Genomic DNA, 25722 nt, shown 5'->3' with positions numbered 1-25722 from the left:
AGTCCTTTTTTTTTCATGTAAAATATACAGCTGATAGGAATCGTATACCCTACTTTTTGCATTTTCTGCTAGCCTTCAGCAGCTCACACATGCTTTCTGACAGTGTCAGCAATGCGCCTATTCAACTCAACAATAATTGCATCCTCCTTGCTATACACGCCAGAATTGAGTAGGGTGTCTCGTTCTTCAATGAGCCTCCGCATGTGCTCCATCCACGAGGAAGTGGAGGCTGCAGAAGCACCGGGTGGCGACTGTTCCAAGACAACGGGCGAGCTAGGGTCCTGCCTTTGAGCTTGCAGAGATGTAGCTGTGAGCTGTAATCCTCCCAACTTTTCTCTCATGGCCTCGACAGTTGGCGTGTGGTGTGTCGGCGATGTCTTCTCTGGCGTTGCAAACGAAGCCCCCTCGTCTGGCGGGCTGCATTAAACAAACAGAGCATGTGTTACTGAGAAGTTGGCAGCCACTGCATCAGAGCTATGCTGGAGAAAGATTGCTTTATGTTAATACGACACATATTGCTGTCACAAACAATATGACAATGAAAACTTGAGCACGCTCATGCAACACCGAATAACTAAACAATGGGGAGGGGTATGTGGAATGTACATCTGATGCAACATCGTAATCTAAATGATGCAAATATTGATTGAGTCAGCGAGGTAGCAGCGGTAGCATCTACCATGAGGTTGTCCACAAGTTGTATTTGTTGCTTTTATACCCCTTCTTTAAAGCAACACGAAAGTGAAACATTAAATAAGTTCAGACAGATAAATTATTCCTTCAAAACTCTCTTGCCATGAATTTTGCCATGGTCGGTTAATTATTGGATGAAAAAATAAAGGTCAAAGTTTTATTTCTGAATTTCGAGCCGAAATTTCAGCATGTGAATGTCATCGACATGTCACAAATTTCAAAGTCTCTTTGTATATTATGATTGCATTGCTTCAGTGAAATTTTCTGAAACTTGTTATGTTGACACTTTGTGTCCCTTAGAACACAATGTAAATAATTTTAAAGGGATACTGACACCTTTATTCGAAGGCGAGTTTACTCTGCCACACAAATCTCCTGTATGCAAAAACGGCTTTGAGCAAGTGCGGAGCTCAGCAAATGCTGACATGATATTTTAAATTGATATTAAAGTCAATTTTTCCATGGCGCACCTACTGACATCAACACTAGCTTGACATCAGGCTTCAGTACAAATTCTGGTGACTTCACGCAGCAGTCTGGCTAGTTGTGATGACGTTAGGTACGAAAATATCCAAGATGGCCGCATGTGCGTCATCAAAGCTTCCAAAATGGCCGCTTGTGCGTCACCAACGGAGCCACGGTGCGGGGCAGCCGTGGAAACGTCACTATATATTGTGCTAGCACGTGACGAGAAGTTCATACCATGTTGTGACGTCAGGGTACAGTAGGAACCGAAACTAGCTTTTAAAAACATGCTGCAATTACTTTTTCAGGGCGCACTCACGCTTAGCACTACCTCTTCTAGGCTCTTCAGGGCTTGACCTTTCACTTGACGCAGAAAAAGGACAACTGAACATCACGGCAAGCTGGTGCGGGAATTTCAAGACAGCGGCGCCACGTGCATTTTTTTTTCACATTTTCTTCTTACCAAGCGTCTTCTTGCGATAAGAGTGGTGGTTTCGGTATTGTGAAGCAGTAATTTAGTTATATATGAGAAAAATTCTTTTTCTCTTTAGTGTCCTTTTCAAAGCAAAAAAAAAAGTAAAAGAGAATTTTCACCTCAGTGGACGCAAACCCGCAGAGGTCGCCATGGCTGAAGGATCCCTTTCATAGCGCGCTTTGGCCTGTTGATAAAGCCTCTCCACTTCATCGTGCCGATCTTGTAGGTCTTGCTGTTGCGTCTGCCTCAAACGTTGCTTGCAAGCTGCAAGCTGGCTTTCGGCGTGATCACACTTTTCTTTGTACTGTTCTTTCTGACGCAATGCTTCATGCAGTTCTTTTAATAATTGCACCTTGAGGGACAGAAATTGAAACGTGTGTTAAAATTGTGCAGAACAGTTGATGTTCCTACTATTTAAGTTTAATTGAAAGAAAGAGAAAAGAAACATAAAAAAGCTTTAGAAAAAAGGATATGAGAAGGTTGCTTCGCTCGTATTCTTTTTAAAGTACCACACATCAACAAATTCTGCCCGTTTAATATGCATACATCCATCTAGATCGACAGTCAGTGAGCAAGAAATGCACACAGAAGCACTCAGAACTCTGATGATTGAAAATCAAGCAGCGAGCAACTGATTCAAAACAGTCTTTTTTCTAACAAAGTAACCATTTACAAATATGTCACGGTGGCGTAGCTGGAGGGGGAGGGGGGGGCACACCGAGCCCGTGCCCCCCCCCCCCCCCCATTTTTTTCTCCCATGGTATACAGAGCACAAAATGACACTAGACCACAATTCCCTGCCCGTACCCCACTGAGATCAAGGAGGTGCCCCCCCCCCCCGAAAAAAATTGTGCCTATGTCCCTACTCTGTCATGTGGCCTCTCCGAGTCGCCAGTTTGAATGGGCCTTTTTTATTGACAACATTAATGCAGATTAACTTGAAGTTGGGAAAAACTAACCCTTTACCTCTATACCTCTCTGTAATGAGAATGAACGGGTGTGTGCAACAATTAACAAGACTGTGATCACAAGAAAGAATGATAGGATGGATCATATTTAAAAAATACTCCAACGCAGTCTGTGTTTTGTTTGTAGTCTTATTTATTCATGGAGTGGCCTTTGGAGTGGCTTCTGCCCTATGAGAATTTTGGGAATAGGCCAATCCTTGGCTCCTAAAACGGTGCTGCACATGCAATATTGTATTTATTTCATAAGTAGACAGTCAAACTTTTAACACTTTTGCTATCACTGCAGCCATAGCAGACATAAATAAACACATCCACATTTATACATGAAGTTGTAATAGCTTATACACATTATCTTTCTGTTTGCAGGAATTCTGCCATGCATGCCACGTGCGCCAAATAAAGACCAGTACGTTCACCTTCTCGGCAAGCGCCTTTTCGTAGTCTATCTGAACTTTGAGCTCCTGTGAGAAAGCGTCTCTCTGACTGGTCTTCAATTCTTCCAAGAGCTTTTCACGCTCTTGAAGCTTGGCTTCCAGATCGGAAATCTGCGAGTATCACCGCAACAAGCTTGTGAAAGAGGAGTAAACAAGCAGAATGCATCTTTCTTAACAATTTTCAACGGTAACAAGAAAAGTGCCCAGGGTGGCATAAGTGAATGCAACATTCACTTGAGCTGTTTCGAAGCCCACAGCACAGAAGCTTTGAAATTTTGGGATTCATTCAATGGGCTATCTGCACACCATCCTTTTGTCGTTGTATTTGACATTTATTATGTGAAGACAAAGATTGGTAATGTGCTGCAGTTTTTCTATAATACCTAGCATACTTACAAAAGTTAGCGTTCGTTTCAAGAGGCACATGCTGCCCCATTATGGCCATTTTACAGCATTGCAGTTCATGCAGCCACGGACCCAGTATTTGCTTAAGTCAGTAAAATTAAACTCCAGAAATGTGTACAAATAACTTGAATGCATATTTCTGCAAAGGGGGCAAAGTTTCCCCGCAGTTCCACGTCCGAAATTAAAATGAAGTGATGAAATGCTTCTCACAGTGGCCTGCCTTTGGTCCCCAGCTTTCCAGGGGTAAAGGTGGGAAGTAAACGGCTTTTGGAATGCAACATCAGGGGTTCTCGGCCACCATTATAGTAAAAAACTTGCATGGCCATGAACCTTGTACTTTAAACAATGACAGGAAAACTCTGACTGAGTAAAGGTATCGGGCAGATGAACAAAGTGGGGGTGCCTGCCTCCCCCCCCGCCATTTGGCACGCCTATGCCAGACAGTACTTCACGCGAATTTAGCAGCATTATCTCTTATAAAACCTTCCTGATATCTCTGTATTGTATAAAACCTGTTCTGTTTAGCATAACACTAATGAGGGCCAAGCAAAACCCCATCTTACCTGTCTCTTCAACTTATGCTTTTCGGCTTCCAGCTCAAGAACTTTTTTTCTGCATAAAGCAAAAAAGAAAGACAAGAAGAATTTGGCTGTATAGAGCGCTTGTGAGAAACTAAGTTCTCAAGCAGATTTACACATTTCAAATAGAAAGCACCCAGCTATAAATGACAATGCATTCGTACGTAAACATTATCTTTCACATGTAATAGTAACAACGACAACAACAAAAATACTGGTCAGCGCAGTGTTCGTGTTCTTTTCTCTCTTCTTTGTGGTGTTCACCACGAGAAAGTCAATTACCTACTAGTTCGGCAAGTTATTCTTGAGAAAAATATACTAGATTAAAATATGCACATAATCATTTTTTAGAAGTGTTACATTCAACCATCTCAATTAAGTGATATTTCCTTAAAGGGACACTAAAGCGAAACAATGAATCAGTTTATATTCATGAATTATTATTACGTATATGCAATTAGATTTATTTGCATGTACATAATCACCCCCCTTCTGGCATTGCTTCATTGTGAACAAGGCTGCCAAATGAGAGCCGAAACCTCTGTTGTTTTAAAATTCTTTTTGTGTTTGGTCAGCATCTTCCTTTACCTTTGCCCATGACTTAATATAAACCTAACTTAATATAAAATGAATAAATAGTTGTCTAATACACCACTATTGCTATTAATGCTTTGCCTTTCATTTGAAATGACGACCTTCTTATTATACTATGTAATGACCTAGGAAAAAGACGGTCTGTACTCACTTCTCAATGTTCAGCATGTGCTCGTACTCCTCTAGTGAGCGTCTCAGTGTTTCTTTCGCTTCTTTCTGAAGGCGGGTCTTCAGGAACTGGAACTCAGACTTTTGCTTTTCAAACTGCAAAAGTGTCCATATAAAGTCTCAATTAAAATCTCCTCATATTTCTCTGGTACACCTTATCCTAGTAGTCGATATCAAACTAAATCAATGGACAGCAGTGCCAGATCACAAATTTATTGTCAACCACACAAACAAAATCGCACGAGACAACCAAAGCTGCTTTGACTGCATTCCCGGTTACCCTAGACGTGAAGCCTGAGCTGAAGAACAAATCTGTTATACCTGCTGTAAGACTTACCTTTTGCCTGAAAACCTATCAGTGAAAGATAATATGAACGCCTGAGTATGTCATGTTTCAGAGCGATATTCTGAACCTCTGTTTTGAAGCAAAAACATCCACACAAGCAATAGAGGCTCTTTGTTTGATCCACAACCAACAGTGTGCAACCTTAGCTTTAGTGTGGTTGCACATTCTAATGCTGTTTATAAATTTATGTTTCCCACAGATCTTCTGGGTGTAGTTTAGATTCATAAATTATTATGTACGTCTGGGCATAACCTACCAACCGGTTTATTGAACACACAATTGTATGTTTTCCGAATGAACATTCGGAAGTGCGATTTATGGTAAAGACTGCCATTCCAAACTACCCCGTCATCTTAAACCTCAACAGCTCGATGACCTTTGCCTAGTTTTTAATAGCTTCGCTGCACTTCCATTAAGCCAACTTTGTTATTAAACATGAGATAACATTTTGAAGCTCTTTAGTTGCCTCAAAAAGAGTAGTCTATTGTACTTTTCCCTCAGCAGCAAGCTGGGCTCTCATCACAACACACAATGACCAAAAACAAACCATACCAGACCACCTGCGAAGGGCATGCAACATCCAGTAAAAAACAGAGTATTAGTAATTCGGAGTGTTTCACTCGATTGACATCTTACAATAACAACTGACGTGAAACAAACTTCAAGCAGTGAAAGACTCGATCGTACCTCAGCCTCTCTCCGAGCGTGGGCTTCTTCCCGCGACTCAACCTCTTTCAAGCGTGACCTGAGCTTCTCTTCTAGTTCCTTGTTCTCCTTTATCTGTTATCAATAGAATGAAGACAGAAAATTACAGTAAGTAAACCACACTAGTACTTGCCTAAATTGCAAGCTTCCATACCATGTAGGCACAAACACAGTACACTTGCTCTTCAATATAACATGCACACAGTACTTGATAAGACTGAGCAATCTGTCGAGATTCCAGTGCACCCTGTTGCTACTGTATGGTTGTTTGCCCAAACCCGTAGTGACCGGTACTCCTGTGAGATAACAAACCCCCGCAAACCAAAGCTACAAAGGAAACCGATTTCTTTTGTAGCCTCGGCTAGTGTCTGGTGGATGAAGAACTTTCCTTTTCATAAAAAAAATTAATTTTTTCTCCATGTTGCAAGCTTCCTCAGCACTGATCTACCATATTCTTTGCCCCTGTGCTTTGAGTTGTTGAAAAATTCTGTTTTGCTCCGTGATCTGCGAGCCTCTTGATTGCCTTAGGTGGTAGAACAGCTGCCTCAAGAAGGCAATCATTCAATGTTTGATGCCCGGACAAGGGCAAACTTTTTCCAACTGCAAAACTTTCGTTTTCCAAGGAATTTGTTTTGGCTTTCTCTGTAGCTTTACCAACTGTCAGTTGAATGACAAACTTTCCCTTTTATAAAGAAGCATATCTCAGTGCACCCAGTACAAGGCAACAGGCCAGACCTTGTACTTGGCAACCTCCTCGTCTTTCCCTCTCATCAAATTTCTTTCTCTCTTGAGCAGTCAAAGACGCAGCATGAAGGGTGAATTCTGACTCAATGTGAGCCAATTCCTGCGAAGGCCACACTTTAAGAGAATTGCTCCCTAACACTGGGGACGTCTCACACCCACAAACCCCTGGAACTAGTATTTGCTACTGTCTTGATGGAACGTGACGACAGGACTGAACGACCAAGCAAGCTCCGCTGCTGGATCTGGCAAACGATCTTGCCTGCGTATTCACAAATCAACACTTGCAATAAGTTTTGCGGGACACCTACCTTTCTCCTTAGAACAGTGTCTCGCTCGAAATCCTGCCGCTTCCACTCCTCTGTAAGAGCACGAAGATGGGCATCCTCTTTTTCTTTTAACTGCAAGCCACACAGAAGACAATCTGTTCACTGTTTCATGATCACTGATCGTAATGCATCTGGGGGGCTTCAGAATTTCATGTTGCAACGTAGCATTTCGGTTTAGTGGGTAGTATAGTAACAAGGTTTGGGAAGTGCTGAGTTTTATACACATTTAACAAGTGACTATTGCCACAAAATACAACAGAACATGAATTTATTAAGGAATGTAAAAAGCAGAAAAATTTAGTACAGGAACTATAGCTCCTCAAGTGAAATATTCCACTCAGTATTGCATAAGCAGAAGAGCCATGCACACACGATGAATGAATGAACGTGTAAACAATCATTTATGAATGTTTCAAACTAACAGGCCTACGACAAGCAGTGCAGGATGTGTTTTTTATATGTGAAACATTCGAATAGCTAGGGAAGTCCAAGAATGAAGCACTCACCCGGGCTCTGAACATTATCTCCTGCTGCTCCTTCCACAGCTCAAGCTCTGTCATTACTTTAAAGATTTCCCGCTCCTGCGACTCTGTTGCGGCCTGTGCCTGAGGAGGTTTACTGGCTGCATCACCCAAGCTGCTAGGCTGCAACAGGAGCAAAACACCCATCACTTCAAAACCACGAAAATTCAGAACAACGCTGAAAATACCTCGACACTGTCAAAGTGGCAACGACATAAGCCCGTTTCTTTAGTACCTATAAAAGTACAGTCATGAGTGCCCTGTTCAATGTGCCAACCTATGGAAAATGCAGCTTTGAACAATGCATCACATAAACAAAAGTTTGAGTGGGCATGAGGACTCTTGAAGCATGACACCTGTGAGCTGGCAAGCTGTCGTGGCTTTGTAGCGAGTTCAAATTTTTCAATGGGACTCAATGAGAATAAACACACAAAAGACCGCGATGTACTTACTTCCCCCACATCCCCTCATCTAAATGTCTTCTCTCAGCTGGTGCAGCCACTATAATAATGCCCTGTTTACTGCTATTTTCCAATTTTCCTTCTTTCTCCTCGTACAGTGGTCCTTTAATGTTTCTTCAACACACTCTACTTTTTGCTTTTTTTTCTCCTTAACTCATGAATGGGAGCGTGCAAACACTCATCGAGTCCCTCTTATACTGTCTTAACTCAAGAATTCCATGGAGTGTAAAAAAAAAGGAGAGAATTGGGCAAGGAAGGCTGGCACAATACCTAGGCCCCCACTTCAGGTTTCCTTTGGTCGATGCAACAAAGAGAAAAAGAAGAAAAAAAAAAAGCCAGTGTTCATGCTACACACACCACTTATAAAAAAGGTTACCGGCTCTCTGGGTGGAAGAGACGTGATGCCGAGGTCATCAAGGCACACGACTGCTTGAAGCTCTCCAATCACTTTCCTGCTCAGAGAAAGAGAGAAGAAAGACAAATTACTCGAGGCAGTTTAAGCAAGCTCTCTTTTCAGTCACGGGCTACTGCAACACTTTTCAGAAATGGCCAATGGAGCTTTACTCATTGCATACCAGGGCACATTAAAGGGTACTCTCGATCATCCAAACTCAATCGCAAAATGACTATGTACAGTAGACTCTCGTTAAACGGAACCTGAAGGGACCAGGAAAATGTGTTCCGTTTAAGAGGAGTTCCGTTTACTGAGAGGAGAGCAGGGGTGCAAAATCCAAGTACGAAACCAATCATATTAGGAGCACTTGTTCCGTTTAAGCAGCAGTTCCGTTTAAGAGATTTCCGTTAGCTGAGAGTCTACTGTATAGTCAATTACAGAGGAGTTTAAAGATAAGGGAAGCAACTGCTGCTTGTGTTACTGTGAAGACTGCGTGCGCATCATTCAAGGTCAATGTACGGTTCAGTACCCCAGTTAGATGCTCTACTTCTATTCACAGTTCAGGATGGAATACCGAAATATGCTCTGAGAGTGCTGCCACACAATGAGAGAGATTGCTGCACGAATATTCGCTGCTTGACATGCATTAGTGACATGCCACTAATTTCACCTCTACATTCTCTGAGGCAAGAAAGAGAGAAATGTTTGTCTGAGAGAAAACACATGAAGCTTGAATTTTAGGACATGTCTGTTAGTTACTGCAAAACACTTCGTAATGTAATGAATAAACACTTCATAATGTAAACCAGACCCCCACTGCAAATTTTGCTTGTATTCTAAAGGTTGTAAGGTGGAACCTAAGGAGAACATTGCAAAAAGAAATTCTCAAACTAGTTAATCATTGGAGAAATTACCAGAAGTTAAATTGTCCTATTTCGTATTACCACACGGCAAATGTCACTAACAGTGGAGACAATCTCCTCCTTGTCTCAGCCCACATTCACAAGCAGTGCTCCCTACCTTCTCCCATGTACCGGAGCCAAGGAACCATGTCATGTTAATCCAACAAAACCCAGCTCTTACTTTTTTTCTATTTGAAATTTGAATAATTTTCACAATGCACAGCTATTTCCTACTTTGCAGACAAGGTCCCTGCCATGTGATCTAAGTGCTGTGCCTGCTCATATGCAGTGGAGGAGGTGCAGAGCACCAATGCACATGCTGTTCCTAACAGTGGTACTCGATAGTATAACCAACACGTCTACGATGCATCCCATAATCTTGTCAAACCACCTGTCAGCTTCACGCTGCATTCAAGCACATTCTGGTACTCAATTCTTGTGCGCAAGACTGCTCAGATTCCTGTTGAGAGGCATATGCTACGTTAAAAAATACCAGCATGTCAATTGTTGCCGAGTATGGCAGAGCGATCTTGAAAAGCAACAGAAAAAATATGCGCCTGAACATATTGTCCAGGTAAACATAGAACCTACTTTCACAGCCTCCTGCACACACCAACACACTTCCTAATATTCTAGGATCCTGTAAATGTGCCATTCGAAAAAAGCTGCAAAATCTGTTATTGAACAGCCTGAAGCTGCAGTTAATACTACCAATGCCGTTATCAGTTTAATAGTGCTTACACATCATACTAGAAAATGCAATGATACAAAACTGTCACTTGCCCTCTAGGGTCCATAATGGAAACTTTGCTTGTCTGCATCCTTCTTTGTCCTGTCACTCCATTGTCCTTCTGTGCATGAAAAGAGCAGTTACTCGCTGATGTAACAAGTTCAAAATATTTTTGAATGCGATATCCAGTATAGAGTTTGTACACAACTCTAATGTCTGTCTACTGCATGTATAACATGCACCATAAGCAAGCAAAATCAAGTGCCGAAAGGTACGCAAAACAGCTCATAATAGGACAGATTGGTAACATTTTTGCTCCTGTCAAAAGCGCAAAAAAGCAAATAGAGATAACCTCTGGTCGACAACATTTAATCACTGGGGGGCTTGGGAAGATGCAAAGCCAAAGATTTCAACATTTAAGATTTGCACTTTCAGTTTTGTGTCAAAGCTGTTGCATGCAAGTGATACGCAACCATGCTATGAAGCTACTTAACCAAATAAAACCATAACGTAGTTATTGCTGGCTCCCTGAAGCAATTACTACAAACAGGGCAGTAATGCATAGTCAAGTGTAGAAGAATGGACTTGAACAAATTGGTAATTCTGTTACATTGTTATAGGGCCCAGCGGTTGCTTGCGGTTAGGTAACGGTGCATTGTTGGCATGTTAAAAAAATAAAATTGGCTGGGAAGTGGGAGCAATAGCCACAATGCTAATAAGAAAAATTTGCTTTAGTACAAGTGATATGAGCAAAACGAAGCTAACCAGGACAGTAGATGCAGGACATCTCAGGACACTTGCCAAGGAAACCTCAGCTGTCCCAAACAGCTTGTCGCCACCCTCGGCCTGACTGAAGATCTCCACCATAAGTGGAAGCCTGTTGAAAGGAAATCAATGAAGAACATTGCATTTTTCTGTTCAGCTTAACATTTAGGCTATGCGCGGAATGACAGTGAACATGCTACCCTATTAGTAAGACAAATTTTAACGTCGCACATAGTGCTGAATGGTCACTGCAATAACAAGTGGTCGAACACATTGTGCATTCATTTAATAATTTACCATTGCTGAAATTCAAATTATCCTGCTGCATAGTCATACAAAAGAGCTAGTTCAAGATGCACCAATAATGTCTTTTTTTTTATGTAAATAATAACAAAAATCACAAAAGGCCATGCAGAGTACAACTTCTTCACATGAGTGTACAACTGCAATCCAGCTCACTCTTGAAACGCCAATGTGACCATCTTGTGCGTTGCTGCAAAGTTGTACGTGTTGAAGCCACCAACCACAGTTGCGATCAGATTGGGCACCACCGAAGTCCATTTGTGTGACTGAAAAGCATTGCTGGTACCCAAGAAGGGGTAGTGATATCTGAAATTACAAAATAATACTCAAGCAAAACCACTCATTATGCAGCTAAACTAAATTTATTGAATAAATGCAAACATAGCAGAAAAGAAATAAATGCCGACCCACAATAAAAACACTTTAAGACAAACGAGCTGTTTCAGCTCCCGCCTTGTTCACAATGAAGTGCAAAAGTCAGGTACGTTTCAATAGGTTCCGTCAAACCCTGGATTTCAAATGCAAACACAGCCAAGCATGCAAAGGTCTGCCACATAGAATGACCTTGTGCTAGGGCATTTAATGCTTTACACACCGAATTAGATAAAAAACTGCACAAACAAATGACCAGCATTCCTAAAATGAGCAAGCTGTCATTATTTCACAAATTACCATGTTGTATTTTGTACGCAAGGGCATATACTGCAACCATCTGACCTAAAAAATGTGAAACTATTCTCATCTAGCTGCTACAGGCCACACAAAATCTGTATTTGCATGGCATTTTAAATACCCCAAGATATGAAGGCAGCACACCATAACTGTGGTCTTGGCAGGGGCGTAGCCAGGGGGTAGGGTGGGGGGTTGGTGGGGTTCAAACCTCCCCCCCCCCCTTCAAAAGAAAAATTTCTGGCTGCGTTACCGGGTCTTGGATAGGAGTCATAAAGGGGGTAACTAGTGCGCATTTCACTTTCGCTAAGGAGTAGTTGTACAGATACTCTCAACTTAATGTTTTTTATGAAGTAAGTACTATAAAGAGTATTAATGGTGATGAAAGCATGACACTTCAAATTGGGCACTCATAAAAGAAAGAACATTCCCACTGATATACAGTGCCAAGTGATTTATAATTTGTTTAAAAAATGTGACAATTTCATACAGACCCAATTAAAATTAAGTTATATGTTTTCATTTACTAAAGTAGCACATACACCAAGAGACACCATGACAGATGTGCTCAAGGTAATTGCCAATCACCAGGGATTCTATAATGTGTACCCACTTCACATGAGTGCTTCTACATTCCACTCTGGTCATAATGTGGCTATCATGGTCCAAAATAGAACACTTATCCTTGCACTTAATGGCAGGATAATAGATATAAAAACTGAGCAACTGAACTAAGTAGTTTAATTTTTATGCTGATGACCACTCATTAACATGAACCGGATGGCCCCCAGTGGTTTCACAAACAGTTAAAGGGACCCTGAAACGGTTTTTTGACATTTCGTTTTTGCTAAGGTCATTACTAGAGCAAATCATTGGCACCATAATTCAGTCGAAACACCCTTTATTAAGGGAGCTACGTATAATAAATATCTTCCCTCCTCCTCCACTCCGCCTTTCGCCCTCAACTCTTCCTTCGAGCGCTCGGGGCTAAGCTCCGCCTTCAAGAGGCTCTGCGTCACGATGTGACGTGCGAGAACGCTTACGTGCCGTCGCGTCGTCTACTTCCGGTCGAAGCCAGCGCAGTACCGCTGGCTCTGCTGTTCGTCCGTTTCCTGCCGAGCGCCATCAGAGCAGCGTGTGTTTTGTTTCACGGGAGTTCAGACAGTTGCTCAGAATGGACCCCGGCCTCGAGGAGCGGTTGCGCCGAATGAGCAGAGAAATGGGTTTCGACCCATATAGTGACACGCCATTTCGCGATCCGGCGCTTCGTGCTGAGGGTGGCAGCAGTGATCCGCCTGATCCGCCACCACCAGACTCGCCGGATTTCCATGACGATGGCAACGATCACCGGTAAGTGTAAATGAGCGAAGCAACCCTTTCTATTTGATACTTGCTCATCCTCGCAGAGCTGCCGCGCTTGCTGTGCCGTGTGTGTAACTTCGTTGTGCTTCATAACTGCAGGCGCTACAAACGATTTCGTCATGACGTTGTCTTTCATTTCGCGGTGTATGTGCGGCGTTCACGATCACGGTCGCTTACGCCGATTTTCGGCGATGCAGGTGTGACTGCGGGTTTTGCGGGCCAATGCCAACGGCCCTTGAACAAGTGTGCTGCCGCGACATACAGGAAGTTGTGCGCGAAAGCCCGGACGGCTGCATCACTACGCACGAGGAGTTCCGAAGCGTGTGCCTGAGCTCCGCGGTGCTGCGCGCTCTGTATTGGGAGCTGCAGGAAAACGGCGTCGGGGTTGAAGGAGAAGTGCACAGGTAATACTGACGTAAAAAACATGTTGAAGTTGCAGTTACAGCAGCTCAATCTTACGCCTTCTTCCAGGAAATATCGCTTTCTGGCGTACAGATTCTTCACTCGGTGGATTTGGAAGAGGCTGGGGAGACGCAACAGAGTTGTGCTGCCTGCGTGCGTGGTTACGGCCATCCGGAAGCAGTTTCCATCAGCCGAATACGTGGGCTTCCGATATCCACCTCTGTAGGCACGTGACAGTTTTTTTTACATTACTTGAAATTTAATTGAATGCTACTTGCAGAATAAACGACGCATAAATTATTTCCACGTTCCTTCTCTCTTAGGTTGAGCTGTCTGCACAGGTTTCCGTTTTTGCCAGCAGACTTGTTACTTAATCATCTTGTGCTCCAAAATAACTGTGCTTCGTGCATGATCTTCAGTTAACTATTACGTTAATAATTCTTAGGGTTTAACCTTCAGATCTTTCTCTACTGATCACAATCACAGACCATTTTCATTAGAGTAAACAGTATAGAAGTGCACACACCATGGGCAATTGCCAAACAGAAGCGTCATACAAAGCAGACAAGTAAGCATGATTCACCATTTCTTTATATATATGTTCGGGTGTGTGCCTCCCAGAGGCACTTGCCCCAACATGAGGGACATTTCACAAGTACTTCAATCTAGTCGTTCTCTCAGATTTGTGATCCTGCCTCAAGGAGATGAATGAAAAAGGGGAATTGTAAGGGCTCGCTTTTTCTTTGTAGTCACTAACAAGAAGTAACAGACCGGAAGTTTGCCTTGAGCTTCTGTTCTGTTACTTCTAAGCAATTTGTGTCTTAAGTTCATGCGGCTCTCTGTGTACTGCCAGCTGTAGCAAACATGCACGTGAAAATGGATTTGACAGCACTTTCCACAAATCTGCCTCTCTCGCTCGATTCACACAGTGGCACTCAGTGGACGGCTAGCCGTAGAAGACGCACGTGAAAAACGTTTTAGTGACAGATTTCACAAAGCAGTCGCGGTTGCATCGTTGCCCACCAGCCAGGAATGGTAGCTGTGTTGCCCAAGTGTCATAAGACTTCCGCTGCACCGTTTCTGTGGTTGCACACTTTCTGGTCAGCCGAGCATTCGGTCTTTCCCCCATCGAACGTGCCCCTCTCGCTCGATTCACACGGTGGCTCTCAGTGGACGGCTAGCCGTAGAAGACACACGTGAAAAACGTTTTAGTGGCAGATTCCACAAAGCAGTCGCACTTGCATCGTTCCCACCAGCCAGGAATGGTTGCTGCACTGCCCAAGTGTCATAAGACTTCAGCTGCACCGTTTCTGTGGTTGCACACTTTCTGGTCAGCCGAGCATTCGGTCTTTCCCCCATCGAACGTGCCCCTCTCGCTCGATTCACACGGTGGCTCTCAGTGGACGGCTAGCCGTAGAAGACACACGTGAAAAACGTTTTAGTGGCAGATTCCACAAAGCAGTCGCACTTGCATCGTTCCCACCAGCCAGGAATGGTTGCTGCACTGCCCAAGTGTCATAAGACTTCCGCTGCACCGTTTCTGTGGTTGCACACTTTCTGGTCAGCCGAGCATTCGGTCTTTCCCCCATCGAACGTGCCCCTCTCGCTCGATTCACACGGTGGCTCTCAGTGGACGGCTAGCCGTAGAAGACACACGTGAAAAACGTTTTAGTGGCAGATTCCACAAAGCAGTCGCACTTGCATCGTTCCCACCAGCCAGGAATGGTTGCTGCACTGCCCAAGTGTCATAAGACTTCAGCTGCACCGTTTCTGTGGTTGCACACTTTCTGGTCAGCCGAGCATTCGGCCTTTCCCCCATCGAACGTGCCCCTCTCGCTCGATTCACACGGTGGCTCTCAGTGGACGGCTAGCCGTAGAAGACACACGTGAAAAACGTTTTAGTGGCAGATTCCACAAAGCAGTCGCACTTGCATCGTTCCCACCAGCCAGGAATGGTTGCTGCACTGCCCAAGTGTCATAAGACTTCAGCTGCACCGTTTCTGTGGTTGCACACTTTCTGGTCAGCCGAGCATTCGGTCTTTCCCCCATCGAACGTGCCCCTCTCGCTCGATTCACACGGTGGCTCTCAGTGGACGGCTAGCCGTAGAAGACACACGTGAAAAACGTTTTAGTGGCAGATTCCACAAAGCAGTCGCACTTGCATCGTTCCCACCAGCCAGGAATGGTTGCTGCACTGCCCAAGTGTCATAAGACTTCAGCTGCACCGTTTCTGTGGTTGCACACTTTCTGGTCAGCCGAGCATTCGGCCTTTCCCCCATCGAACGTGCCCCTCTCGCTCGATTCACACGGTGGCTCTCAGTGGACGGCTAGCCGTAGAAGACACACGTGAAAAACGTTTTAATGGCAGATTCCACAAAGCAGTCGCACTTGCATCGTTCCCACCAGCCAGGAATGGTTGCTGCACTGCCCAAGTGTCATAAGACTTCAGCTGCACCGTTTCTGTGGTTGCACACTTTCTGGTCAGCCGAGCATTCGGTCTTTCCCCCATCGAACGTGCCCCTCTCGCTCGATTCACACGGTGGCTCTCAGTGGACGGCTAGCCGTAGAAGACACACGTGAAAAACGTTTTAGTGGCAGATTCCACAAAGCAGTCGCACTTGCATCGTTCCCACCAGCCAGGAATGGTTGCTGCACTGCCCAAGTGTCATAAGACTTCAGCTGCACCGTTTCTGTGGTTGCACACTTTCTGGTCAGCCGAGCATTCGGTCTTTCCCCCATCGAACGTGCCCCTCTCGCTCGATTCACACGGTGGCTCTCAGTGGACGGCTAGCCGTAGAAGACACACGTGAAAAACGTTTTAGTGGCAGATTCCACAAAGCAGTCGCACTTGCATCGTTCCCACCAGCCAGGAATGGTTGCTGCACTGCCCAAGTGTCATAAGACTTCAGCTGCACCGTTTCTGTGGTTTCACACTTTCTGGTCAGCCGAGCATTCGGTCTTTCCCCCATCGAACGTGCCCCTCTCGCTCGATTCACACGGTGGCTCTCAGTGGACGGCTAGCCGTAGAAGACACACGTGAAAAACGTTTTAGTGGCAGATTCCACAAAGCAGTCGCACTTGCATCATTCCCACCAGCCAGGAATGGTTGCTGCACTGCCCAAGTGTCATAAGACTTCAGCTGCACCGTTTCTGTGGTTGCACACTTTCTGGTCAGCCGAGCATTCGGTCTTTCCCCCATCGAACGTGCCCCTCTCGCTCGATTCACACGGTGGCTCTCAGTGGACGGCTAGCCGTAGAAGACACACGTGAAAAACGTTTTAGTGGCAGATTCCACAAAGCAGTCGCACTTGCATCGTTCCCACCAGCCAGGAATGGTTGCTGCACTGCCCAAGTGTCATAAGACTTCAGCTGCACCGTTTCTGTGGTTGCACACTTTCTGGTCAGCCGAGCATTCGGTCTTTCCCCCATCGAACGTGCCCCTCTCGCTCGATTCACACGGTGGCTCTCAGTGGACGGCTAGCCGTAGAAGACACACGTGAAAAACGTTTTAGTGGCAGATTCCACAAAGCAGTCGCACTTGCATCGTTCCCACCAGCCAGGAATGGTTGCTGCACTGCCCAAGTGTCATAAGACTTCAGCTGCACCGTTTCTGTGGTTGCACACTTTCTGGTCAGCCGAGCATTCGATCTTTCCCCCATCAAATGTGCCTCTCTCGCTCGATTCAGACAGTGGGTCTCCGTGGACGGCTAGGCGTAGCACACATGTGAAAACAGATTTGGCAGCAAGCTTTTGATGCTACCCTAAATACATGTCACTACCCATCACGATGATCTAGTGGTTACGGTGCTTGACTGCTGACCCAAAGATCGCTGGATCAAATCCTGGCCGTGGCGGCCACATTTTCGATGGAGGCAAAAATGGTTGATGCCCGTGTACTTGAATTAGGACTAGGTGCATGTCAAAGAACACCAGGGGGTCAAAATTTCCGGCACCCTACAGCACGGCGCTCCTCACGATCAAATCGTGGCTTTGGGATGTTGAAGCCAACCATCATCATACAATGTACTGATGCAGTTCTTTCATGAGGGTGATTGTGTAGGAAAGCGTGTGCGCCTCTGAGCAATGAGCTCCTCCTTTGATGGCCGTTCATATGCGAGGGACATATGGCACGGCTGAACTGCCGCGTTGTTGAAACTCTCCTTGTACGACGAGTGCTCACAGAGGTCCACAGCGTTCTTCAGCAGCTCTTCGACGTATCCTGCATGGTGAAGAGAAACGATATCACTATCGGGCCAGGACACATTACAGAACAAGAGTTATTACCGTATTTACATGATAGTAGGTCATCCTACTTTATCATAGGTTTGAATCCGAATTGGGGGGTGGGGGCTCACAATCAAAAATGAATCAAGTGCTACTAGTAATGGCGGCAAAAATGAAAAGCATGCACGCTGTGGCATGATTACAATATTATATATCTCTATAGGCTCTGCTTGTAGCGTATATTTATTGCACGCTTGTCTAGAATTCGGGTGGGGAATTGTGCAGCACTGTGATCCGAACCATGGGCCTTTTGCATGCGAGGCTGATGCTCTGCCTCTGTGCCATCGGTGCATCGTACCCCTACACCCTTATAAGATTAAAACAAAACCTGTGGTTACACTTCTGCAGTGCCTTATTATGAAGCAGTGCTATCAGTACGCTGCACGTTGGAGAAGGTGCTTCCATTACTGCCAATGAGAAGGTGAAGTGGCCGTCACTGCTGAGCTATAGCAGTGTCGGTTCTTTAGTGAGCCAATACTTTGCGCAATGTTACAGTCAGGAAACTTGCATAGGTGTGTGGTTGCTTGGGCCATAGCTGCAGGCATCCTAATTTACTATTCGGTAAAGACACCTCTTGGGGTGTACGACAAGGGTTCTCTCATTTTCCTGTCCCCAAACCACAAACTGTGGGCAGCTTCATTATGTACGTTTTGGACTGCTGGAACGTACCACGTTCAAATAACGGCAATTCATAAGCAATGAGCCATACCGAAGTAAACTGCACATTTGAATGATAAAACTTTCGTCAAAGGAGCTGGTGAAGTGTCAATCCAGACAGCCCACCGCTCTTAATAAGGCAAAGGCATGGCTCTGCTTTTACAATTTTAATTCCCCAGAGCTGTGTCATGTGCTTTAACTCTTCATCAATTAAGAATGACGACACGTCATTCTTTGCTGATAAATGTGGCTGAAAACAGTGTGCATTACCAAGACAGAAAAGTAATGGCATACTAATTCCAAAACTAGCACAACTGTTTTAAGTGCATGTGATTCATTATCTACAAGAGTTATCAGTGTGCAGTTGCTTCCATATTAATGAGTTTTTTACAGTTCCTGACATGGTGCAATCTGCTCGAAATGAGGAGGTAAACTGGTGCAACGACCTGATACGTCATATATATCCAACAGGTGGTTAGCAGCACCAACAAGTGATGGCAGTAGACGAGGTTGATCCTAATACTGTGCTGATGTCGTGATCATGAGTGCCATTGGGTAACAATCCCAGGTTTAATTATTGCGTACATGCAAAGATATCCAGGAATGTAGATGGCAGGACATTTACCACAGTATTGTGACTGGTTTCGCAATTTATCTGGATGCATTGTGTGCCTCTCCTAGAGGTGGCAAGTCTTTTTTTTAATCCCTTTCACCTTTTTTCTAGCTTAAATTTATACACGAGTAGAATTGTGAATGACTTTCCCTATGCCGTCCTTGCACACATCCTGTTGTCTTTGTAATTTAGTCCTGAAGTATATTACATACCATAGCTAGGCTTCTCTTTGACTGCAGCAACAGTAAAGTGGCCTCGCCTCGCCTTGGAGGATTTCAGCTTCCATTGCTCCTCTCCCTCCCGAGTATGCGCCTGTTGCCGTTTGGCATTCTCATTGAAGTGAAGTACAGCGAGCCATGTCCTAAGGAAAAAGCAGTTTCAGTGTTAGTTTTTTTGTCTTATTTTCAAGTAATAAAATGAGTACCTTGCTTGCATGCCGTCCTCTGAGAAAGCATTAGCTTTCGGCGCGAAGCAGTTCAGCACACTGTGGAACGACTCCAATGAGAACGTTTGCACCTCGGGAGAGAGCCGGCGAATGTCTCTCAAAAGTAGAGGATTGTCCACGATGGTCTTTAGTTGGAGAAATGCAGGTGATGCTGAAACAGATATGTGAAGCTTTAGATTTTTTTCACTGGCACAAAAGCCAGTTAACGTCTTAGAGGTAATCTATGAAAATGGTTTTCTATGCCTGGCATCAAGTGAAAACGTGAGTCTCTATCTAACCACAATGTGCATGACTTCTTAAAGGGACCGACAACTGATTTTCTTCGACCCAGTTTTTTACGGCGCGACAGGAAGCTCACCCTTCGTAGCGTTTGTAGCTGCAGTGGTTTATCCGAAAAGCATGTAGTTATTTTATAAGCACTGTTTTTCGATCTGAAAGGCTCCGAACACGCATGGAGGCTTGCTCCAGCAACGCTGAGCATTGATAGCGATGCCGCTAGCCCTTGTGAAAGCTGTCGTTGCTCTCCTTTCACAGGAGTTACTGTAACTATGCTTAACCACCTTTATTTTGAGCTTTCCAACCATTTTTGAAAATAGCAAGCTGTTGCAATGAGATGTGTGGCTTTATACACCTTCCCGGTATTTGTACAGAGTTGTGTGCGCCTGCGCCCAAGGTTGCCTGCGCCTGTGTCATGGATGGCTTGTCCCGGAGTCGTTACTCTCACGATACACGAGCCAAGCCAAGAAATCGAAAACGTAACTGTGCATATGCGCGGCCGCACCGAGTAGCAGCACGCGTCATTTCTGAGACGAAGTGTAGGTAGCAAAACTGTCGCTCCAAAATCTTAGCGACCTGGAAACAGCGTGTACGGTTGCATGAGCACGCTGAGAAGTTGCTCAAGACGCGCTGACAAGCATGGGATCATTACGTCACGCGAAGGCAGCGCCACTTTAATACATACTACTAACGCAGGCCTATATGTACATTATTATGGAGTAAAACCTTTTAATATAAAGAAACGAACAATATTTCAATACTAACAAAAAAATCGTCAACCGCGTACAGCAATCAACGGTCACGTGGCCGTCTTCATCGGATCATTCATGTTTTTGCCGCCAGAGGCACCACAGGTCATTTTTCGAGACTTTCAATTAAGAAATACAAATATAAATCCATCTCTCACGAAAAAAACAGGGTTGGTTTGAGTCAGTGCAACGGACAGTCTTTACATCAGTGGAGTCAACTCATTTCATATTCTGGGCAGTTGTCGGTCCCTTTAAAAGTGTCTGTATGAAAGATTCGGAATCTCATCATTTGAAGTACTAACATGGCTTGGCTTGCTTATCTCTAACTTTTGTTTTGTCTGCTTACCCAAAAAGGTGTTTGCTAGAAGAATTTGAACTGTAGGAAATTGTTCCCACCAAGTTGTTCCCACACTTCATTAACCCGATTCAAGGGCAAGAGGCAGATGCTGAGCAGCTTCTAGGCAAACAATGCTGCTAACGTTACAACCAGCACTGCAGGCCACCAGTCGCTGTGAAATCCCACCGCTGACACCTGTGGAGCTTAGAGGGTCACTTTACTTGTGGCACTGATGTAGGTGACTGTCACTGCACCCCATTTATGTCGCTGCAGACTTCAACTATCTTTTTCACTTGTGCTGTATGAACGTTTAGGTAACACTAATATGGATAGGTTGCAACTACTGCTGCAGCGGCATGTCTGAATAGTGGTGCATAGTTGTACCTGTTTGTAATGATTCTGACATTCTTACTCGTTATACCTTGTCTTTAATTTCAACTTTAATATAATTAAAAATATTATTAGCCTTGTTTCGATGATGCAGTAAATTGTTGTTCGTTTGCATAAGGCCCTAGTCTCGTTCATGCCAGTTATTGGTGCAAGCTAGGCACTAGGCATCAACCCTCCTGCCACTCTGGACGAGTGAGCGCTTTGACACTAAGTTGCGACATTCTCCTTTGTGTCTAAAATTTCAGTGTTCAAACATTACGAATAACTGTGTTGGGCACAAAGAAAAATTAGCAGTGCTCACTTGGGCTCAACCATTCCCTGTCCTCAAGCTGGTCATGCAGGCATTTCTCGTAGGGACCATCGTGGCCATCATGTTTGTCGCAAACATGGTTCAGCAGGCTCCTCCACATGCTGACAACAAGGTCTCCATCTCCTTGGCCCATTGCAGCAACCCAGTAAAGATGGTTGATGATGCTTTGGATCCAAGGAGACAGAACTCGATGTCTGCGACTGGCAGCCAGGAGCTTTTTTTTGAGGCCTAGAGTATAATGTAGAAACTTATTATTAGAGGACATTTATTAAGAACCACACTAGAGCAACTTGTATTTAACGCGAAAGCTTTACAGAGCTTCTGTCACAGAAATTCCGGTGTCAGCCTCATTTGTTTTGATCGAAAAGTTAGCATTGGCCAGGACTACAAAAACGAAACAGATGTACTATCGTCAGCAATATGAGCTCGAACACGCGAGCGCGTGGCGAACAGCCTCGAACCTTACGTCAGCCGATTCGCAGCGGCGGCTGTCAGAAACAAAGTGGAAAGGGCGCCGCGCTTCCGCTAGCTGTTGACCCTCCCGCTTCGATATTGTTGATGTGAAACAGCAGCTTAGAGAGTGTCAGTGGCCGCTAGCGGTGATATGAATTCCCATCAACGCGCACATCCACATCAGGCTATGTAGCTGCTGAGATATTGGCTGTGATGTAGCCTGCCATGATGCGCAGGCCATGCTTGCGCATCGGTATCTCGGCATCGGTGGTGTCGGCTGAGCATTTTGCTGCGCCTCATTTATTTATTTTGTTATCATTGCTAGCGGTCATTGGCACGCAATCAGCCGACATCTCGCAGCAACGCTAGCGAGGCAGGAGTAGCAACAGTCAGCGGAACAGCACCCCTCCTCTCCCCTCCAGTTTCGGCAGCACCATCCATGTATCACCCTATCTCGGTTTTGAGGTTATTTTCCACGCACTCACATGTTCGAGCTCATATTGCTCGCGATAGTAGATAAATCATAAAAAATTCTTTGCTTTGGCTGGGTATCGAACCCCTGCATGGCAAGCTGGTGTTCTACTACAAAGCCACTCTTGTGCTCAAAATTGCTTAGGAAAAACACAATATATGAATGTTAAGCAGTGCAAGGAGTGTCGTTAACACATGTAATATTGCGTGACAGAAGCGCAGAATTTCACCATGCGTCAAAACTTACGAGTTGTGCAATGAGTGGGTGGTTTAATGTTCTATCTATGAGAAGGCGCTCAGGCATAATTGATCATCAGCAATCCAACAAAGTGGCCAGATACACAGGTGCGCATGCTGCCTTAAAGATGCATACTGGGTACTTTGCGCATTATTAAAAGAAAAAATTTATGGAGTAATGGGCAATTCATAACTGTACTTGCAGTAGACATTCTAGGATAGCTTGAAAGGGTCTATGTTACGTGCACAGACATTTCTTTCCTTGCGGCACAGCTGAACTGTCTACCTAGAAGCAAAGTCTGGTATACATGCTTACCTTTACCAACATGCCAAACATCATACCAGTGTGGTATGTTTGGCTTGTGTTTGCGGCAGTACTGCTTGACACCAGGATGTCGATCTGGGAAAACATTGATGCTTAGTAAGTCCCTTGCACCTGCTATCAAGGCACACACAGTGCTCCAACATTCCTTCTGGAAACATGCGCCTTCTAAGAATAATTTCTCAGATATATTTTTTTTACTTAACGTGTCTTAAATTTGCTTGCAACTTTTGCATAAACATACCTGTTGTCAGCGAGCCTATGTGGATGCCTAGTTCCTCCACAGCAGTCAGGCACTTCGCAAGTCCCTTGTTTCTCCATTGAGACGCTGTTGGGGACTTCGGGTGACTGTGAACGAAAGCGTAGAAATTGGTTTCATTAGTACTTGGAACGTTATACTAATAGCACTGCAAGTTTACCTCTCCGACTTGCACCTGCTCAGTGTGTAGAATGCAGCCATTCTGCACGGCAAGCACACTGTATGCGAGGTATTTGGCGCTGTAGCCTGGCGAGTCACATCGCCCATCACCTGCCAGGTCAACTCGCATGTCAGCAAGTGAATCCACCATCGCTGATTGTTTCTTGAGGAACAGCTGGAAAGACAGGTTGCATAATGCATAGTTTCTTTGAAAAAGGACTGAGTGATGGGCTAGTTGGTAGTGTATAACTAAAGGAACAAAGCACAAGGACACAGACGGCGACAGATAAGTGCCCCGTCTTGATCTGTCCCCGTCCGTGTGTTTTATGCCTATGTGTCCCCAAGTATTCTGCCACTGCTACATTTTCCCACCATAGCAATTCAACAACTCAAGCTCAATTCAGTCATGTGTATTTGCACTAAACAGTAAGGCAAAAAAAGGCAGTATGGTAGAACTGTTTTTATAATTAGGATGGTTTCCAGATGACTGGTTTCTAAATTTTAATTTTGGCGAGCAAAAATATTAAGCTTCTCTTTCGCATTGTGACCATAAAGTCAGTAGGCTAGTTTTGTACAAGTTTTGATACAAATTATTTTTGTGTTTTGAATTTAGCTAACACTGAATAAGTTATACAGAAGGAACCAAACGCTATGCTCTACAATGTGTAAATCTACTGCAAAATTATGTTCTGAAATATCAGATTTGCTAGTAATGCAACAGCAGTATAAGCGTTTGCGTTTATACTGCCTATTATACAAATAAAAGTTGCTCTGGTTATATTCAAATGGTGATGAATAAGTGAACCTGTTTTACTGCAGGGAGCAAGTAGGCCCTCTGATAGTTGTAGAAGGTGCGCTCCGTGATGGTTTGTATGCCAACGGAATTCAGGCACCGAATCGTTGAAGCCACCACACAGCCCGAGTAGAGCATGCCAGCAGCCAGGAGAAGGTTGCCTGCCCCAGCTCCGCTACCTTTGACAAGTGGCTGGCTTTTCCAGCGAAGCTGGTGCTGTTGCTCGCACACTCCCTCTGCAGTGACCAGTGTTCCCACAACGCTGAACTTCAAGTCGCCTACTGCTTGGCCACAGACTGAGCATTTGGCAAGCAGGTCTCGGAGGGAGCTCTCAAACACAATGAACTTTCGTTCGGCATGAAGAGACTCCTCCACCCCTGTTGCAACTCCAGTGCTCTCGTCTTGATGGGTACTGCATTTGAATGATGCCACAAAACATGTTAGTGCTTGTGTGTTAATCTGGCTACTTGGTATTGCATAATGCATGATGATGCAAGTCACATGGCTTGACTAGGTTAGGTTAGGTTAGATTAGGTTTGGTTTGGTTTTTACTGATGGACGATTATGTTGTTGCCTGTAGCAAGTGTTGTGCTGCTAAACATGTGGGTGAACGAAAAATTGAGGGAGCATTGCTTATGGATCTCGAATACCTTAAAGGGGTACTGACACAAAATTTCGCGGCTGAGACAGCCCGCGGGATTGATTGCCGTGAGCATGCATATGTCATCCGCAAAATATCAACAGCGAATATAGCTTGGAAAGTATTTTATGTGAACTTTGAAGTTCCTGTGCGTGATCCAGTGCTACACGCCGCTTTTGCGGCAGTGACACCCTCGGAGGTGACACGAAGTGACCCCCCTACTTGTAATTAATCATCTGTTGCACGCTGCAGCAAACGATGTGCCGTGTTACGACTAACTGGCCCCCAGCAACGCATTTCAACAATAAAACGCGAGGCCAAAGTGTTTGTGTCAGGACTCCTTTAAATTTGTCCTAATACTTCTTGGTGTTCGCTGATTATCAGTGCACTGGCAAAATTTGAGTGGCCAATATAGGCAGTATTTTTGCAGCATAGGGCTCAACTATAATGTTTACAATATGCTACAGCTAAATCATGCGCTAGCGACAGTTGCGTGCTAGATGAGTTTGGGAGGAAAAGCAGTGCTCAAATCACGTGGTTTTTAGCAACCTTGACGAAAGGTGCATACCTTAATTTATTACATTATGTTTTACATTATGTTACGTTAATTTAGCACATATGCTAATGCAGTTTCAGTAAACCATTGCAGGGAACCTTCAAGTGTGTCCCCTCCACAATCAGCTTAAAAAAGTAATCAACGTACTCCATCCTATAATGGCAGGAAATACTGCAGAAGTAGGCTATCATAAAACTCTCACTCCATGAGCTTAGAATGGAATTGATTGGCAATGTCTTATATAAAATAATAAGTAATGCTTTATACAGAACGTTATGTATTAACAAAGTAATAATGCTTAAAGGGACACTAAAGGGCAAAACAATTTTTCTTGCATTAGTAAAGTAGTCTTCCACGATAC

The 25722-nt window shown here is 44.5% G+C and overlaps 4 protein-coding genes across 4 annotated transcripts; 1 reads left to right on the top strand and 3 right to left on the bottom strand.

The window, feature by feature from the left end:
• Window positions 1-61: 61 nt before the first annotated feature.
• LOC119388052 (centrosomal protein of 120 kDa) lies at window positions 62-11288 on the bottom strand. Its single transcript, XM_037655666.2, has 12 exons — window positions 11134-11288; window positions 10675-10786; window positions 9963-10030; window positions 8260-8335; window positions 7408-7545; window positions 6884-6973; window positions 5814-5906; window positions 4764-4876; window positions 4004-4052; window positions 3018-3146; window positions 1753-1985; window positions 62-417 (listed from the first exon to the last, which is right to left on the bottom strand). The coding sequence occupies exons 1-12, from the start codon at window positions 11154-11156 to the stop codon at window positions 84-86; spliced, it is 1458 nt and encodes a 485-aa protein (XP_037511594.1). The 5' UTR covers window positions 11157-11288; the 3' UTR covers window positions 62-83.
• Window positions 11289-12820: 1532 nt separating this feature from the next.
• LOC119388058 (P2X purinoceptor 7-like) lies at window positions 12821-13636 on the top strand. Its single transcript, XM_037655671.2, has 3 exons — window positions 12821-12996; window positions 13206-13412; window positions 13480-13636. Exons 1-3 carry the CDS (start codon window positions 12821-12823, stop codon window positions 13634-13636), a joined length of 540 nt encoding a protein of 179 aa, XP_037511599.2.
• A 3675-nt stretch (window positions 13637-17311) lies between these two features.
• LOC125756199 (uncharacterized) lies at window positions 17312-23333 on the bottom strand. The gene is made up of 7 exons (XM_049414268.1): window positions 23304-23333; window positions 23199-23250; window positions 22949-23032; window positions 21463-21699; window positions 19389-19560; window positions 19177-19325; window positions 17312-17629 (listed from the first exon to the last, which is right to left on the bottom strand). The coding sequence occupies exons 1-7, from the start codon at window positions 23331-23333 to the stop codon at window positions 17451-17453; spliced, it is 903 nt and encodes a 300-aa protein (XP_049270225.1). The 3' UTR covers window positions 17312-17450.
• LOC119388049 (uncharacterized) lies at window positions 23286-25151 on the bottom strand. The gene is made up of 2 exons (XM_049414365.1): window positions 24178-25151; window positions 23286-23483 (listed from the first exon to the last, which is right to left on the bottom strand). Exons 1-2 carry the CDS (start codon window positions 24649-24651, stop codon window positions 23370-23372), a joined length of 588 nt encoding a protein of 195 aa, XP_049270322.1. The 5' UTR covers window positions 24652-25151; the 3' UTR covers window positions 23286-23369.
• Window positions 25152-25722: the final 571 nt, after the last annotated feature.

This window comes from Rhipicephalus sanguineus, chromosome 3, assembly GCF_013339695.2.
Source record: "Rhipicephalus sanguineus isolate Rsan-2018 chromosome 3, BIME_Rsan_1.4, whole genome shotgun sequence".
Classification (NCBI taxonomy): Eukaryota; Metazoa; Arthropoda; class Arachnida; order Ixodida; family Ixodidae; genus Rhipicephalus; species Rhipicephalus sanguineus.
This window is presented reverse-complemented; position numbering and strand designations above follow the sequence as displayed.

Coding starts and splice junctions, on each gene's coding strand:
- LOC119388049 (XM_049414365.1), bottom strand. CDS start 24,651: ATGCATTATGCAATACCAAGTAGCCAGATTAACACACAAGCACTAACA. Junction 23,484..24,177: donor TGCTCCCTGCAGTAAAACAG/GTTCACTTATTC, acceptor TTGACCTGGCAG/GTGATGGGCGATGTGACTCG.
- LOC125756199 (XM_049414268.1), bottom strand. CDS start 23,333: ATGAAACCAATTTCTACGCTTTCGTTCACA. Junction 23,251..23,303: donor TTTCTACGCTTTCGTTCACA/GTCACCCGAAGT, acceptor GGACTTGCGAAG/TGCCTGACTGCTGTGGAGGA. Junction 19,326..19,388: donor GAGGACGGCATGCAAGCAAG/GTACTCATTTTA, acceptor CTTTTTCCTTAG/GACATGGCTCGCTGTACTTC.
- LOC119388052 (XM_037655666.2), bottom strand. CDS start 11,156: ATGGTCACATTGGCGTTTCAAGA. Junction 4,053..4,763: donor CACATGCTGAACATTGAGAA/GTGAGTACAGAC, acceptor TGCTTTATGCAG/AAAAAAAGTTCTTGAGCTGG. Junction 3,147..4,003: donor AGCATAAGTTGAAGAGACAG/GTAAGATGGGGT, acceptor TGATACTCGCAG/ATTTCCGATCTGGAAGCCAA.
- LOC119388058 (XM_037655671.2), top strand. CDS start 12,821: ATGGACCCCGGCCTCGAGGAGCGGTTGCGCCGAATGAGCAGAGAAATG. Junction 12,997..13,205: donor GACGATGGCAACGATCACCG/GTAAGTGTAAAT, acceptor TCGGCGATGCAG/GTGTGACTGCGGGTTTTGCG. Junction 13,413..13,479: donor GTTGAAGGAGAAGTGCACAG/GTAATACTGACG, acceptor GCCTTCTTCCAG/GAAATATCGCTTTCTGGCGT.